Source organism: Apodemus sylvaticus, chromosome 20 (assembly GCF_947179515.1).
Source record: "Apodemus sylvaticus chromosome 20, mApoSyl1.1, whole genome shotgun sequence".
Lineage (NCBI taxonomy): Eukaryota > Metazoa > Chordata > Mammalia > Rodentia > Muridae > Apodemus > Apodemus sylvaticus.
In genome coordinates this window covers 5,636,311-5,648,525 of record NC_067491.1, presented here as the reverse complement: position 1 = coordinate 5,648,525, position 12,215 = coordinate 5,636,311, and the positions used below count along the sequence as shown (strand labels likewise).

Here is a 12,215-nt window from a genome sequence, read left to right as displayed (position 1 = left end):
AGGTACCCACAGTACCTGTACAGAATACCTGTACCTGGGTATTCTGTGCCCCATGGGAATATAAAGGGGAACAGTTTATAACCAGTTAGCAGTAGACAGCATGCACGAACTTAGTAGATACATCCAACACCCCACTTTTCTGGAATGTGGTCACCAGGACAAAGCAGGTCCTCATGTCATGTGCATGCCAGCCTGTCGCCATGGTTCCGAGCTCTGGGGTGCCCTCTGCTCCTGCTGCAGTCTTACCAGAGGGCTGTGTGGACAGCTCTCCATGACCTCAGCAACCTCGACATCATTGCCCTTGAAAGAATTTTGTGAATCCCACAGCACAAGAACTATAAATCTCCTCTCCAGTAGACACCAGTTATGGTGAGGCCTTGCTTCTGTTAGGTTTCCCCTTCCCTTCTCTGTTAATCCCCTTTTCTCACACCACCGCCTCTGCCTTTAACTAGGCCTTCATTTTATTAAATTATGGTATTAGCTCCATGATTATCTCTCCACTCTCTTCTAGCCGCTTTCAGAGCCAACTTACTAATCTAAAAACACAGATTGACTTGCTTTCAATCCCCTCCTAAAAATGCTCATGTCAGAGCCAAGTAGATAACTTAGAAGGTCAGACTCCCACTGTGTAAGCATGATCATCTGAGTTTCATCTCTAGCATCTGTGTGAAAAGCCAGGCATGGAGGCTGGAGAGATGGCTCAGCAGTTTAGCAGTTAAGAGCATGGCCTGTCCTTTCTTTTTCTTTTCTTTTCTCTTTCTCCAATAATTTAATTTTGTATTCACTTTATATCCCATTTGCAGCCCCCTCCTCCCAGTCCCACCTTTGTAAGTCTTTCCCCCATTATCCCCTCCCGTTTTCCTCAGGGAGTGCTCCTTGGGTACCACCCCACCCTAGGACATCTAGCCACAACAGGACTAGGCACATCCTCTCCCCATGAGGCCCACTCAAGCAGTCCAGTTAGAGAAAGGGGATCCAATGGCAGGAACAGTCAGAACAGCCCCTGTTCCACTGGTTAAGAGAAACCACATGAACACCAATCTGCACATTTGCTACAAATGTGTAGGTCCTCTAGGTCCAGCTCCTGCATGCTTTCTGGTAGCCCAGGCTCGGGCCCGGATGAGTTGACCCTGTAGGTCTTCTCGTGGTATCCTTTACCTCTCTGGCTTGCCCGGTCTATCCTCAGTTCTTCCACAAGAGTCCCCAAGCTCTGTCTGATGTTCAACTGTAGGTCTCTGCACCTGTTGCATCTGCCTCTCAGGAAACAAATGTGCAAGGTTTCTGTCTGCAAGCGTAGCAGAGTATCATTAATAGTGTCAGGGGTTGGCTCTCTTATATGAGATGAGTCTCAAGTTGGGGAATTCATCGGTTGAGTATCCCTGCACATCTTGTTAGGCAGTTTGGGGTTGAAGATTTTGTGGGTAGATTAACGACCCCCTTCCTCCTCTGGAAGTCACACCTGGCTCTGGTAGGAATCTCAGCTAGGGTTACCCCCATAGACTCCCCATATCCCCCCTCCCAGACAGCACCCCCCCCACTGATTTCTATTCTCACTCCCAGCCTTCTCCTGCCCTCCCTCCCCATACCTGATCGCCCTCCCTGTTCCCCTCTTCATCCCCTTTCCTACTCAGTTCCTTCTCTCCATCCACCTCTCCTGAGCGAGATTCTTGCATCCTCCCTCAAGATCTCCTTATTACACACAGTTTCTCCTTATTACACAGTTTGGGCCTGTGGACTGTAGCATGGTTATCCTGCCCTTTATGGCTAATGTCCACTTTGAAGTGAGTACAGACCATACGTGTCTTTCTGACTCTGGGTTCAATTCTAAGCAAGCACCCACATGATGACTCACAAACATCTGTAAATCCAGTTCTAGGGGATCAGATGCTCTCCTTTAGTTTCTTTTGGCTCTAGACACAATGTATGGCACAGATAAATAATGTTCAGGCAAAACAGTCATATATAAAATACAATTACTTAAAAAAAAAAGTTAAGCATGATGGTGTGCACTTAACAATTGCAGCACTGGGAAGAGGGAGGCAGGAGGTTTTCCAAGGCTCACTGAAGAACCAGCATAGCTGAGCCTACAAACTCATAAGGCAAGGTAAGCTGGGCAGTGGTGGCGCACGCCTTTAATCCCAGCACTTGGGAGGCAGAGGCAGGAGGATTTCTGAGTTCGAGGCCAGCCTGGTCTACAGAGTGAGTTCTAGGACAGCCAGGGCGAGACAGAGAAACTCTGTCTCAAAAAAAAATGAAACAAAAAAATAAGACAAGGTGAGTGGTTCCTGAAAAATAGCACCCATTGTTGACCTTGAGGACACACACATATTCTGGCCCTCGCACGTGCTGCTTGAGTTCGTGTGTCTACATCACCTATATAAACAGCACGGTGGCAGCCTGAGGGCTGAGGCTCCAGCTCTCCAACCGTTCCTTGAATATGACATTAGCTTTGTTCCCTCTCAATCTTATAAACTTTGAGTTACCCCTCAACTGTACCTCTTCTCCCAGCTTCTCCTGGACCCTCTGGGGGCCCTGCTTCCTTAGCTTCTCTCTCACTCTGTCACTCAGCTTTGGTGATGGCACTACCAGTTCTCTATCTTCTTACCAGATGTTAGGAGCTAGCCAAGGACCGACCATACCGTAGTTCATTACAGAATCCTCTTGCATAGTAAGTATATAGTTGGTCAAAGTGTATGGTCTGCTGAGCCAGAGCAGATCCTATTCTCTCTATTTGAAAACTGTGTTGTATGAATATGCAAATGCCTTAGTGAGCCTGAGAATGGGAAAGTTTGTTGGGTAAAGGCTGTGTTTGTCGAGGGTGGGTTATGGATGCTTGAAGATGGAAGTTGTTTTCTCAGCAGCTTTCATAGAGGATGGCGTTACACACGTGGGAGGGAGGGAGGAAGGAGAAGGCAAGGTCCCATAGTCGGCAAGATTCTGAAGCCTCTAAGCTGTGCTGTGATGACGCAGGCTGACTTAGCCACTGCAGGGTCGGTGCCTCAGCAGCATCACGGCAAGGACTTGCTTGGTTTTATTGTTTTTTGTTTTTGAGACAGGGTTTCTCTATGTATGGAGAGAGAAGTTATGTAGCCCTAGAACTTACTATGTAGACCAGGCAGTCCTCAAAGTCAACAAAGATTTGCCTGCCTCTACCTTGAGAACAGAGTTCTCAACCTTCCTAATGCAGTGACTGCCCCCCCCCCCTCTTTTTAATTTGGTTTTTTTCGAGACAGGGTTTCTCTGTGTAGCCCTGGCTGTCCTGGAACTCACTCTGTAAACCAGGCTAGCCTCGAACTCAGAAATCCGCCTGCCTCTGCCTCCCAAGTGCTGGGATTACAGGTGTGTGCCACCACTGCCTGGCTTGTGACCCCCCTTAATACAGTCCCTCATGTTGCCGTCACCCCCCCCCCAGCCATAAAAATTTTTTGTTGATACTTCACAACCATAATTTTACAACTGCTATGAATTGTAGTTTAAACAGCTGATATGTAGATCATAACTTCTGTGAAGGATCGTTTGATCCCCACCCCCAACAAAGGTTGTGATCCACGGGCTAAGAACTACCACTCTTGCTGTTTTCTAAGAGGCGGAGTCCTGTCAGCAGAAAGCTGCAGCACCGCTGTGTCCTCCTCGCATGGATCTCTAGGGAGAAGGGGAGAACAGAAAGGGCAAAGAAAAAGTAGACTGCAGCTGGGCCCTCGGAATTCCATGTGCGCTTTGTATTTACAGCTTTGGGCGGGTCTCCTCTTTGCCTTAGGCATGGCACTAGGTGCCCCAGAAGTGTGCAACCAGGTCACCTCACCCCAGTCTGTCCGGGGCCTTCTTCCTTGTACTGCCCAGCAGCAGCAGCAGCAGCAGCAGCAGCAGCAGCAGCAGCAGCAGCTTTCTTCTCTCCCACCCACTCCTCAACAACAGCCACCCTTGAATAATCACATGATTTCACAGGTGAGTTGCTACTCAAGTGTCCACACTCTTTGCTCTGATTCAATGAAGCTCTAGAAGTAAGGCCACCACATTGTTTGTGAAGTATTCTCCACCTGCCTCCATTTCTTATTTGTTAGTCATTGGGAGGGCAGGGCAGGGCAAGGGCAAATGTTTGGCTGAAGCATTCCTTTTGTTGTTGTGTTCAGAAAAGGTGTCATGAGGCCTACATTAGCTTTAGAGTTAAGCTGGGGCAGCCTCAGCTGATGTCCTGATGTCCGGCCCACTTCCCAGATACTGGGATTGCAGTGTGCACTGGCACACTCGGCTAACCTGAGAGAGAACTCCATTTTCTATTTCTTGCTCTTCTTATGAGACAGGGTCTGTCTGTGTAATCCTGGCCGGCCCGGAACTGGGTCTACCTTCCTCTGCCTCCTGAGTGCTGAGAATGTAAAGTTGTGTGCCTGGCAGTTGACCCCTGGAATCTTTTACTCCATGTTGTGTTTCTGCTGTACCCTTTAAAGTCCCGTGTAAAGTTACCAAAGTCATTCTGCTCACTCTGTCTACATATGGAACTTAAAATATCACAGCTCCAGGCCTCGCAAAGACAGAGACCAGCCAAGTGGCCTGGCACATCCTGTAATCCCAGTCGTTGTGAAGCTGACATAGCAGGATAGGTAGAGCTACAGAGTGAGTCTGAGCTCCGTAAGCCGCAGAGTAAGAGCTTCCTTTAAAGACAGAACTTGCTGACCAGTGGTGGCACTTGCCTTTAGTCACAGCACTCAGGACATAGAAGCAGGCAGATCTCTGTGATCGAGGCCAGCATGGTCTTCAGAGTGAATTGCAGGACAGACAGCCAGAGCTACACAGAGAAACCTTGGTTGATGTTGATGTTAACCAAGGTTTGAGAAACATTGTGCTTCTGTGCAAACCATCAGCCTGAGTCAGCTCTTCTTCTGTCAAGTGAATCTTAATATTCTGCATGGAGTGATCTCCTGTAAGCTCTTCATGGCTAGAGTCCCCTGTCTAACCTCAGGTACCCTTTGTAGTCAGAAGCCCTTTCATCTCTACTCTTCTGCTATTGCCTTTAGGTTGTTTTACCTGCCAGGCTGCTTCACTCCCCTGCCCAGTCCAGCATGGCATCTCTAGGGCGAGAATCCATTCCCTGCTGGCTCTTACTGCAACTTGATACGCCATGTTTGGTTGATATTCATGGGAGGCCTGCCATTTTCTGAAGAGAAATGGCGGAGGAATAGATGGGGAGGGGTAGTGGGGAGGTTGGGAGTAGGGACTGGGAGGAGAGGAGGAAGGGGAAACTGAAGTTGGGATGTAATGATGATGATGATGATGATGAAGAAGAAGAAGGAGAAACTGAAGTTGGGATGTAATAATACTAATGATGACAATGACAATGATGATGATAAAAATAAACAGTTCCCAACCTGGTCAGTATGAGCTGGAAAGTCAAATGGGAGCACCCAGGATACCATGTTAGGTCTTGTTCATGCTAGCTTAGGTCTCTGCTAGGACGCGCACTTGGGTCGGTTGCTCTGCCTGTGAGTGGGTAAGGTGTCCTTCCTCCAGCTGCCCAGCCTCCCATGGTGCTCTGCGTGTCCATCTCACTTGCTAAGGTCCCAGCATTCTGTGGTTCTTTTCTCTGACACGTGTACATTTTAATAGTCTTGCTCCCTTTCCACTCTTAGTCTTTTGTCTTTTCCTTCTAACTGCCATCCACACTTTAAAACACAGCAAGAATGGAGAAGGGATAAAGAGATAGAACAATGCCTTTTGGGATTAATGTTTTAGAATAAATGACAAGTGATAGGCTCTAAATGCCAACTTTCTACTCCCCCTGCTCCTGGATTCTGCTGTTCAGTGGAGGGGTTGTTGGTATGGAGTGTGGTATTGAGTTAGATGCTATAGATTGGGGATTCAAAGGTTTCTGTTCTCTCAGAAATATACTCTGGAAGCTAATCATAATCACAGACTCCCAGTCTCACCCTGGGTGAGTTTGGGTGTGAGGAGTGGTTGTTTGGGAGCTGTTAACCTTACCATCATCTGGTGTCTGCTCCCACACTGCCTCTCCTTCCTCACCTCCATCCCTCCCTTCCTGTTTCCTTGTCATTTTGTCCTCATGGCTGTCAGCACTGTGGAGCTGTGAAGTTGCACAGAAATAATACTGTGTTTGGTCCCTCAAATAATGCAGCAGTGTAGCAGTTTTGTTGAGTTTCCTTTAGACTGGAGTGAATGTTACCAAGGAGCTCTGTTAACTCTGTAGCTAGCTAGTGTCTCTACGCATCCCAGAGCTATCATGTATCCCAGAATTCACCAGTAGGTGGCAACAGATGTCCTTGTGGTCTCTTAGAGAGATCCTGGTTTTGGACTTTGAGACCATCCAAGAAAATAATGGTAAAATAACCAAAACCAAACCAAATCAAACCAAACCACCACCAACAACAACAAAATAGCAGTGGCAGTGCTGAAGAGACAGTGCAGTGGGGACGAGCACTGGTGTCCTTATAGAGGACCCAGATTTGATTCCCAGCACCTGCATGGTGGCTCATGACCATCTGTATGTAGTTGTGGTTCCAGAGGAACAGGTAATCTCCTCTAGTCTCTGTGGCCACTAGAGACACAACTGGGACATGTTACACATGCAGGCAAACATTCCTGCACATTTAAAAAAGGAGTGAGGCCCTGCCTTTACCATGACCTTTCCTAATTAAAGGGATCAAGAGAACATCAGCCTCCCACCTCCCTTCTCCTCACCCCCCACCCCCACACAGAATCTTTATTATGTAGCTCTGACTGTCCTGAACTCCCTGTGCAGACCAGGCTAGCCTGCCTCTGCCTCTGCCTCTGCCTCTGCCTCCCAAGAGCTGCAGTTAGGGTGTGTGCCACCACTCTTGGCCTATTCTCCACTTAAAGCTCACCAGTGTGTGGAAAATGAGCTGTTCTGCCATGTCACTGTTCAAAAGGCCTGAACAAGGGCCAGCCCTCCCCCAGGAGGTTCAGGAAAACGTAAAACATAGGTATGAACCGTCATGGTTTGTAGCTGACATCGGCCAGCCTGGCCGACCGTTACATTTAGAATGCCATTGGCTTGCAGGATGTCAGTAGGGCCGCGCTAACTTCCGGGCTGCAGCAGTGTCCCTCTCCAGGACATCTGGGAGTCTCAGTAACTCCTTAAATCTCTAGATGTCAGCTCCTCTGCCCAGGCCTCCAGTTTGTCCCCTTTGGGTTTGAAGTCAAATTCTTTGGTTTAGTTCTGTGATCTCAGGTGGGCCATTTGGTTCCCCTGTGGTTTGGAGCTGAACCCAGAGCCCTGCACCACCAGGCACACTGTTCAGCTGTCTCCCCAGCTCCACCTTCCTTTCTTTGCTGTAATTACAAGTTTCCCTATCTCTAGACATTGTTTACAGCTGTCGTGAGGCAGTCTCAGTGTTCTTTCCCTCTTCTTCCTTACCACTGTCCTCCCCCATCCTCCTGCACAAGGGGCTGCAGTTGGAGAAGGGGGAAGTGATCCAAAGGACTGGACAGAAACACGCTAGGAAAAGAGTTAGTTGATTTAGAACACTGTGTGTTCTCAGTAGACAGTCTCTCCTTCCTAAGGCTAGTGAAGGGATCGGGATAAAAGCCACAGCCTTCTGGTTGTGCTTTACTCCGAATTTACCCCATTCTCTCATGAGGTCACTTTTTATTGCCCTCACAACTTGAAGGAACACAGAAATTCATGAATCAAGTAGAATCAAGAATCTACTGATGGTTTAATCCTTTTCTTCCCTAAAGAGGGAGATGTCTGTGGGTGAGCACTTCCTCTAGGAGAACTGTCCTTGGGCATTGAGGGAGGTGTGGATGGAGCGCCTCAGAGGTTGTGTGGTCAGCACAGAATCCACCCTGGGAATGCTATGCTTGCACTCAGGTCCTAGACCTTGGCCCTGTGAGTACGGAGATGACTCACAGCCTCAGAGTCTAAGTGGCTGATGGGGCAGAGAGTGAACTGGATCTCTTCTGAGAGGAGAGGCTGCTTCTCTGAGAGATGTGAAAGTCACAAGCTGTCCCAGTCTTGTGGGCCGCCTGCTCAATGGCCGTGTGATTCTCACGGAATGTCTTGTATGATTAACGTGTTCCTTCCCTTCCCTCCGCCTCCCTTTATGCTCTTTTCTTCCTCTCCACATGCCTCTGTGCTGCCCACAGCCAGTCCCGGCCCTGCAGCCCTCTCCACAGCCGGTTCAGTTTTCTCCAAGCTCCTGTCCCCAGGTCCTTCTGCCAGTCTCTCCGCCCCAGCAGTACAACATGGTATAACTACCACTCCCCATTTTGTCTTGTTCCTGTGTGACCTGTATCTGTGGGATGTCTGGGTCAGGGTTTGCTGGCCTTGCAAGCATGTGCTGCTTTTGGAAGAGATGTAGAAAGCTGTTTCTTGAGGGACCAGCACAGCATGCAGAGGATGTAAATATAGGACAGGGATGGCGAGCGCCTGAGTGTGAGGAGGAATCTCACTGAGCCAGGCCTCAGCTCTGCTCTGAGCCCTTCATGTTGTTGTCTCCCAGTTTATTCTGTACAGAATTGTCCCTCTGATTTCCTTTACTGCAGACTTCTCAGGTACGAGCTTTAAACCGTTTCCATCCTACCTATCTGACCGCATGTTTATGTTCTCTTCAGATGCATAGCCATGCTGTGTGGATTGTTTGTAAAGTGACTCTAGTGGCGCAGACCTTTAATCCCAGCACTTAAGAGGATAAGGTAGAAGGACTGCCCTGAGTACAAGGCCAGCCTAGGCTACATTAGTGAATTACAGTTCAGCCTGGGTTAGAGTCATATTCTATCTCAAAAATAGCAAAAGCAAATTTTAAAAAATTAAAAATAAGTTGCATCCTAAATACAAATCCTTTGCAGCCGGGCGGTGGTGGTGCACGCCTGTAATCCCAGCATTCTGGGAGGCAGAGGCAGGCAGATTTCTGAGTTCGAGGCCAGCCTGGTCTACAGAGTGAGTTCCAGGACAGCCAGGACTATACAGAGAAACCCTGTCTCGAAAAAACCAAAAAAAAAAAAAAAAAAAAAAAAAAAAAAAAAAAATCCTTTGCAAATCTGATTTCCCTCATAGTTGATTACTTCATGGTACTGATGAGCCTTCCTTTTTTACTTTATATTAATCACACCTCTCTGCTTTTTCACTAGAATCCCCTTTTTCCTCCTACCTCTTATCTCCATTCTGAAAAGTGCTGGAATATGGACCTCAAATTAATCTGCAATCTAGTCCTCTTGTCATCTATTCCTGACCAAGAAGGTAGCAAAACAGTTCCTGAAAATGGAATAAAACTAGAGGGCAACATTTTCTTTTGGTTTCTAGTATTTTCTTTTGCAAAAGAACTACTCTGGTGTGTGTGTGTGTGTGTGTGTGTGTGTGTGTGTGTGTGTGAGAGAGAGAGAGAGAGAGAGAGAGAGAGAGAGAAAATATTACTGTTCAGAGCACAGGAATCAGAACAGGAAGCTAAGAAGCTAACCTGTCATCACAGTGAGACTGCCCAGCCTCGTCACTCTTGCTTAGGGAAGGCAACTGAGAGAAAAGGCAATTACAGCCCAGCCAACCAGCCTCTCCCTCTAGTTCAGCCGCTCACCCTGGCTTCCTTTCGGAGGTGAGAATTGGAAGTCATTTTTTTAAAGGGCATGAGAACTCTAGGCTAGTGTCAAAGAACAAAGGTGGAAATGACCTGGGAAGGGAGTTCGGAGACGAGCAGCAGGAGCGAGTGAGCAAGCCCACAGCCTTGCTGTCTGTCTGTGGTCTGTGAGGGTGTCTATAAGGAGAGGATTTGTGGCAAGGCCGGAGCATGAGGAATACTGGAACCAGAAAGAGTCGTATACTCTTTAATTCTTAATTGTCCTATATTCCTGTAGGCAGATGCTCCCATCTCCTGAGGAGTAACTCCAGTACAGTTATGATCAGGACAGCCATTGTTACCATTTCACAGAGACACTGTTTCTAATAACCATGGTAACTAACAGCTGAGATCATGGCCGCCATTGTTACCATTTCACAGAGACACTGTTTCTAATAACCATAGTAACTAACAGCTGAGATCATGGCCACCATTGTTACCATTTCACAGAGACACTGTTTCTAATAACTATAGTAACTAACAGCTGAGATCATGGCCACCATTGTTACCATTTCACAGAGACACTGTTTCTAATAACCATGGTAACTAACATCTGAGATCATGGCCACCATTGTTACCATTTCACAGAGACACTGTTTCTAATAACCATAGTAACTAACAGCTGAGATCATGGCCACCATTGTTACCATTTCACAGAGACACTGTTTCTAATAACCATGGTAACTAACAGCTGAGATCATGGCCACCATTGTTACCATTTCACAGAGATACTGTGTTTCTGGATTTAGGCTTCTCACAGCTATCTGTTTAAAATACTATGGCATAGTCTCAAGGTTAAAATGCATTTCTCAATGTACAGAAACCAGACTATCCCAGATGGTTTAAGGAATGCTGTAGAGCAGTGGCTCTCAACCTGTGGGTTGCAGCCCCTTTTGGGGGTGATGTCAAATGACCCTTTCTCAGGGGTTGCCTAAGACCACTGGAAAACTTGCATTACAATTCATAATAGTAATAAAGTTTCAAAATTATGAGGTAACAAGGAAAGCAATTTCATTGGGGGTGGTCACCATACCATGACAAAATGTTATTAAAGGGTAGTAGCATTAGGAAAGTTGAAAACCTCTGCTGTAGAGCATTGCTATTTCTGTCTTTCTATTCTTGGTTTTGGTTATTAGTATATTTGAGACAAGACCTATGTAGCCCAGGCTGGCATAGAACTTAGTATGTAGCTGATGCTAATCTTGAACTCATGATCCTCCAACCTCTACCTCCCAAGTGCTGAGATTACAAGCGTGTGCCACTCCATCCAGCTCTGTCTGTCTTTCTGTATTGAAGCCAAATGCATGAGGTTTAATACAGCCTTGGTCTCTGAGTCCCCTACTCTCTCAACAGGCAGAAGACCTCAGCAACCCGTTTGGACAAATGAGCCTTAGCCGCCAAGGCTCTACTGAAGCAGCTGACCCCTCCTCAGCTTTGTTCCAGCCCCCACTTATCTCCCAGCACCCTCAGCAAGCTAGTTTCATCATGGCTTCTGCAGGACAGCCCCTTCCTACTTCCAACTATTCCACTTCTAGCCATGCTCCACCTACCCAGCAAGTCCTGCCACCCCAAGGCTACATGCAGCCCCCTCAACAGGTAAACAGCCCCTTCTCCAGCTGTTAGTCAGTGCATCAATTGTCCCATATCTCAGCCCTTTCTTCCTTTAGTCTAGACAACCGGAAGAACGTTATCCTTGTTGTCTGCTTTGTACAGTTATCATTCTGCAGACAGTTTCCTTTCCTCACAAAACAAATGTTGTATTTCAGACTTTTGTATAGTCATCCTATAGTTGTGAACCCAAACTATATCTGTTTACAAATTTCTGTTTATCAGTCCTTGAGGCATTTAGTAAATTTGCAAGAGTTATGGCTGGATTAGAAAGACTTCTTACATCTGTTTCCCCTCAAAGATCCAGGTTTCTTACTACTCTCCTGGACAGTATCCTAATTCCAACCAGCAATATCGACCTCTGTCTCACCCGGTGGCCTATAGTCCCCAGCGTGGTCAACAGCTGCCTCAAGCATCCCAGCAGCCCGGTAAGGAGGGGCGCTGCTGTAAGACTGCGGTGCCCAAGGAGAGCAGACCTGGGAGAAGTGCTTCCCATCTGGGGAGTTAAAGGGGCGGCAGGGAGTAGGAACCTATTAACTCTCTAAGAAGGGGCCAGGATCTGTGGGGAAAAGTAAAAGTGGAGGAGGAATAGCAGTTTAGAGCTGTGGGCTAGCCTTCTACACATCCGTACTGACATTTCCTGTGCCTTGACCAATCTTAGGCTTACAGCCCATGATGTCTAACCAGCAGCAGACGGCTTTCCAAGGCATGCTTGGGGTCCAGCAGCCGCAGAGCCAGGGCCTGCTGAGCAACCAGAGGAGCGGCATGGGAGGCCAGATGCAAGGCCTGGTGGTTCAGTACACGCCACTGCCTTCTTACCAAGTGGGTGTATGCTGTGTTAGGAATGGTCACTGAGTCCTTGTGAAGCCAAAAGGATAAGCTCCCCTCAGTCGTGCAGACTTAAGACTCCAGTGCTGAGATGGCATCTGTTTCCCCTAGAGCTTCTCTGGGCCTTTTCTTCTCAAAGCAAGCCAGAGAGTTTGGAGAGTTTAACTTGTGGTTTTTATACAGTCATATAAGTGAGTG

The 12,215-nt window shown here is 47.5% G+C and overlaps 1 protein-coding gene across 5 annotated transcripts in view; it reads left to right on the top strand.

Annotated features, from left to right (window-relative positions):
• The window catches only part of R3hdm2 (R3H domain containing 2), a 124,265-nt gene that overhangs the window by 98,948 nt on the left and 13,102 nt on the right, over positions 1–12,215 (top strand). For 4 of the 5 annotated variants that reach the window (XM_052166051.1, XM_052166055.1, XM_052166052.1 and 1 more), the window contains 5 exons: positions 3,758–3,945; positions 8,119–8,220; positions 10,935–11,177; positions 11,491–11,617; positions 11,851–12,011. In XM_052166051.1, the coding sequence (XP_052022011.1) occupies positions 3,758–3,945; positions 8,119–8,220; positions 10,935–11,177; positions 11,491–11,617; positions 11,851–12,011 (821 nt within the window). The remainder of the gene's footprint in view (positions 1–3,757; positions 3,946–8,118; positions 8,221–10,934; positions 11,178–11,490; positions 11,618–11,850; positions 12,012–12,215) is intronic. The other variant, XM_052166054.1, reaches the window with a different exon arrangement.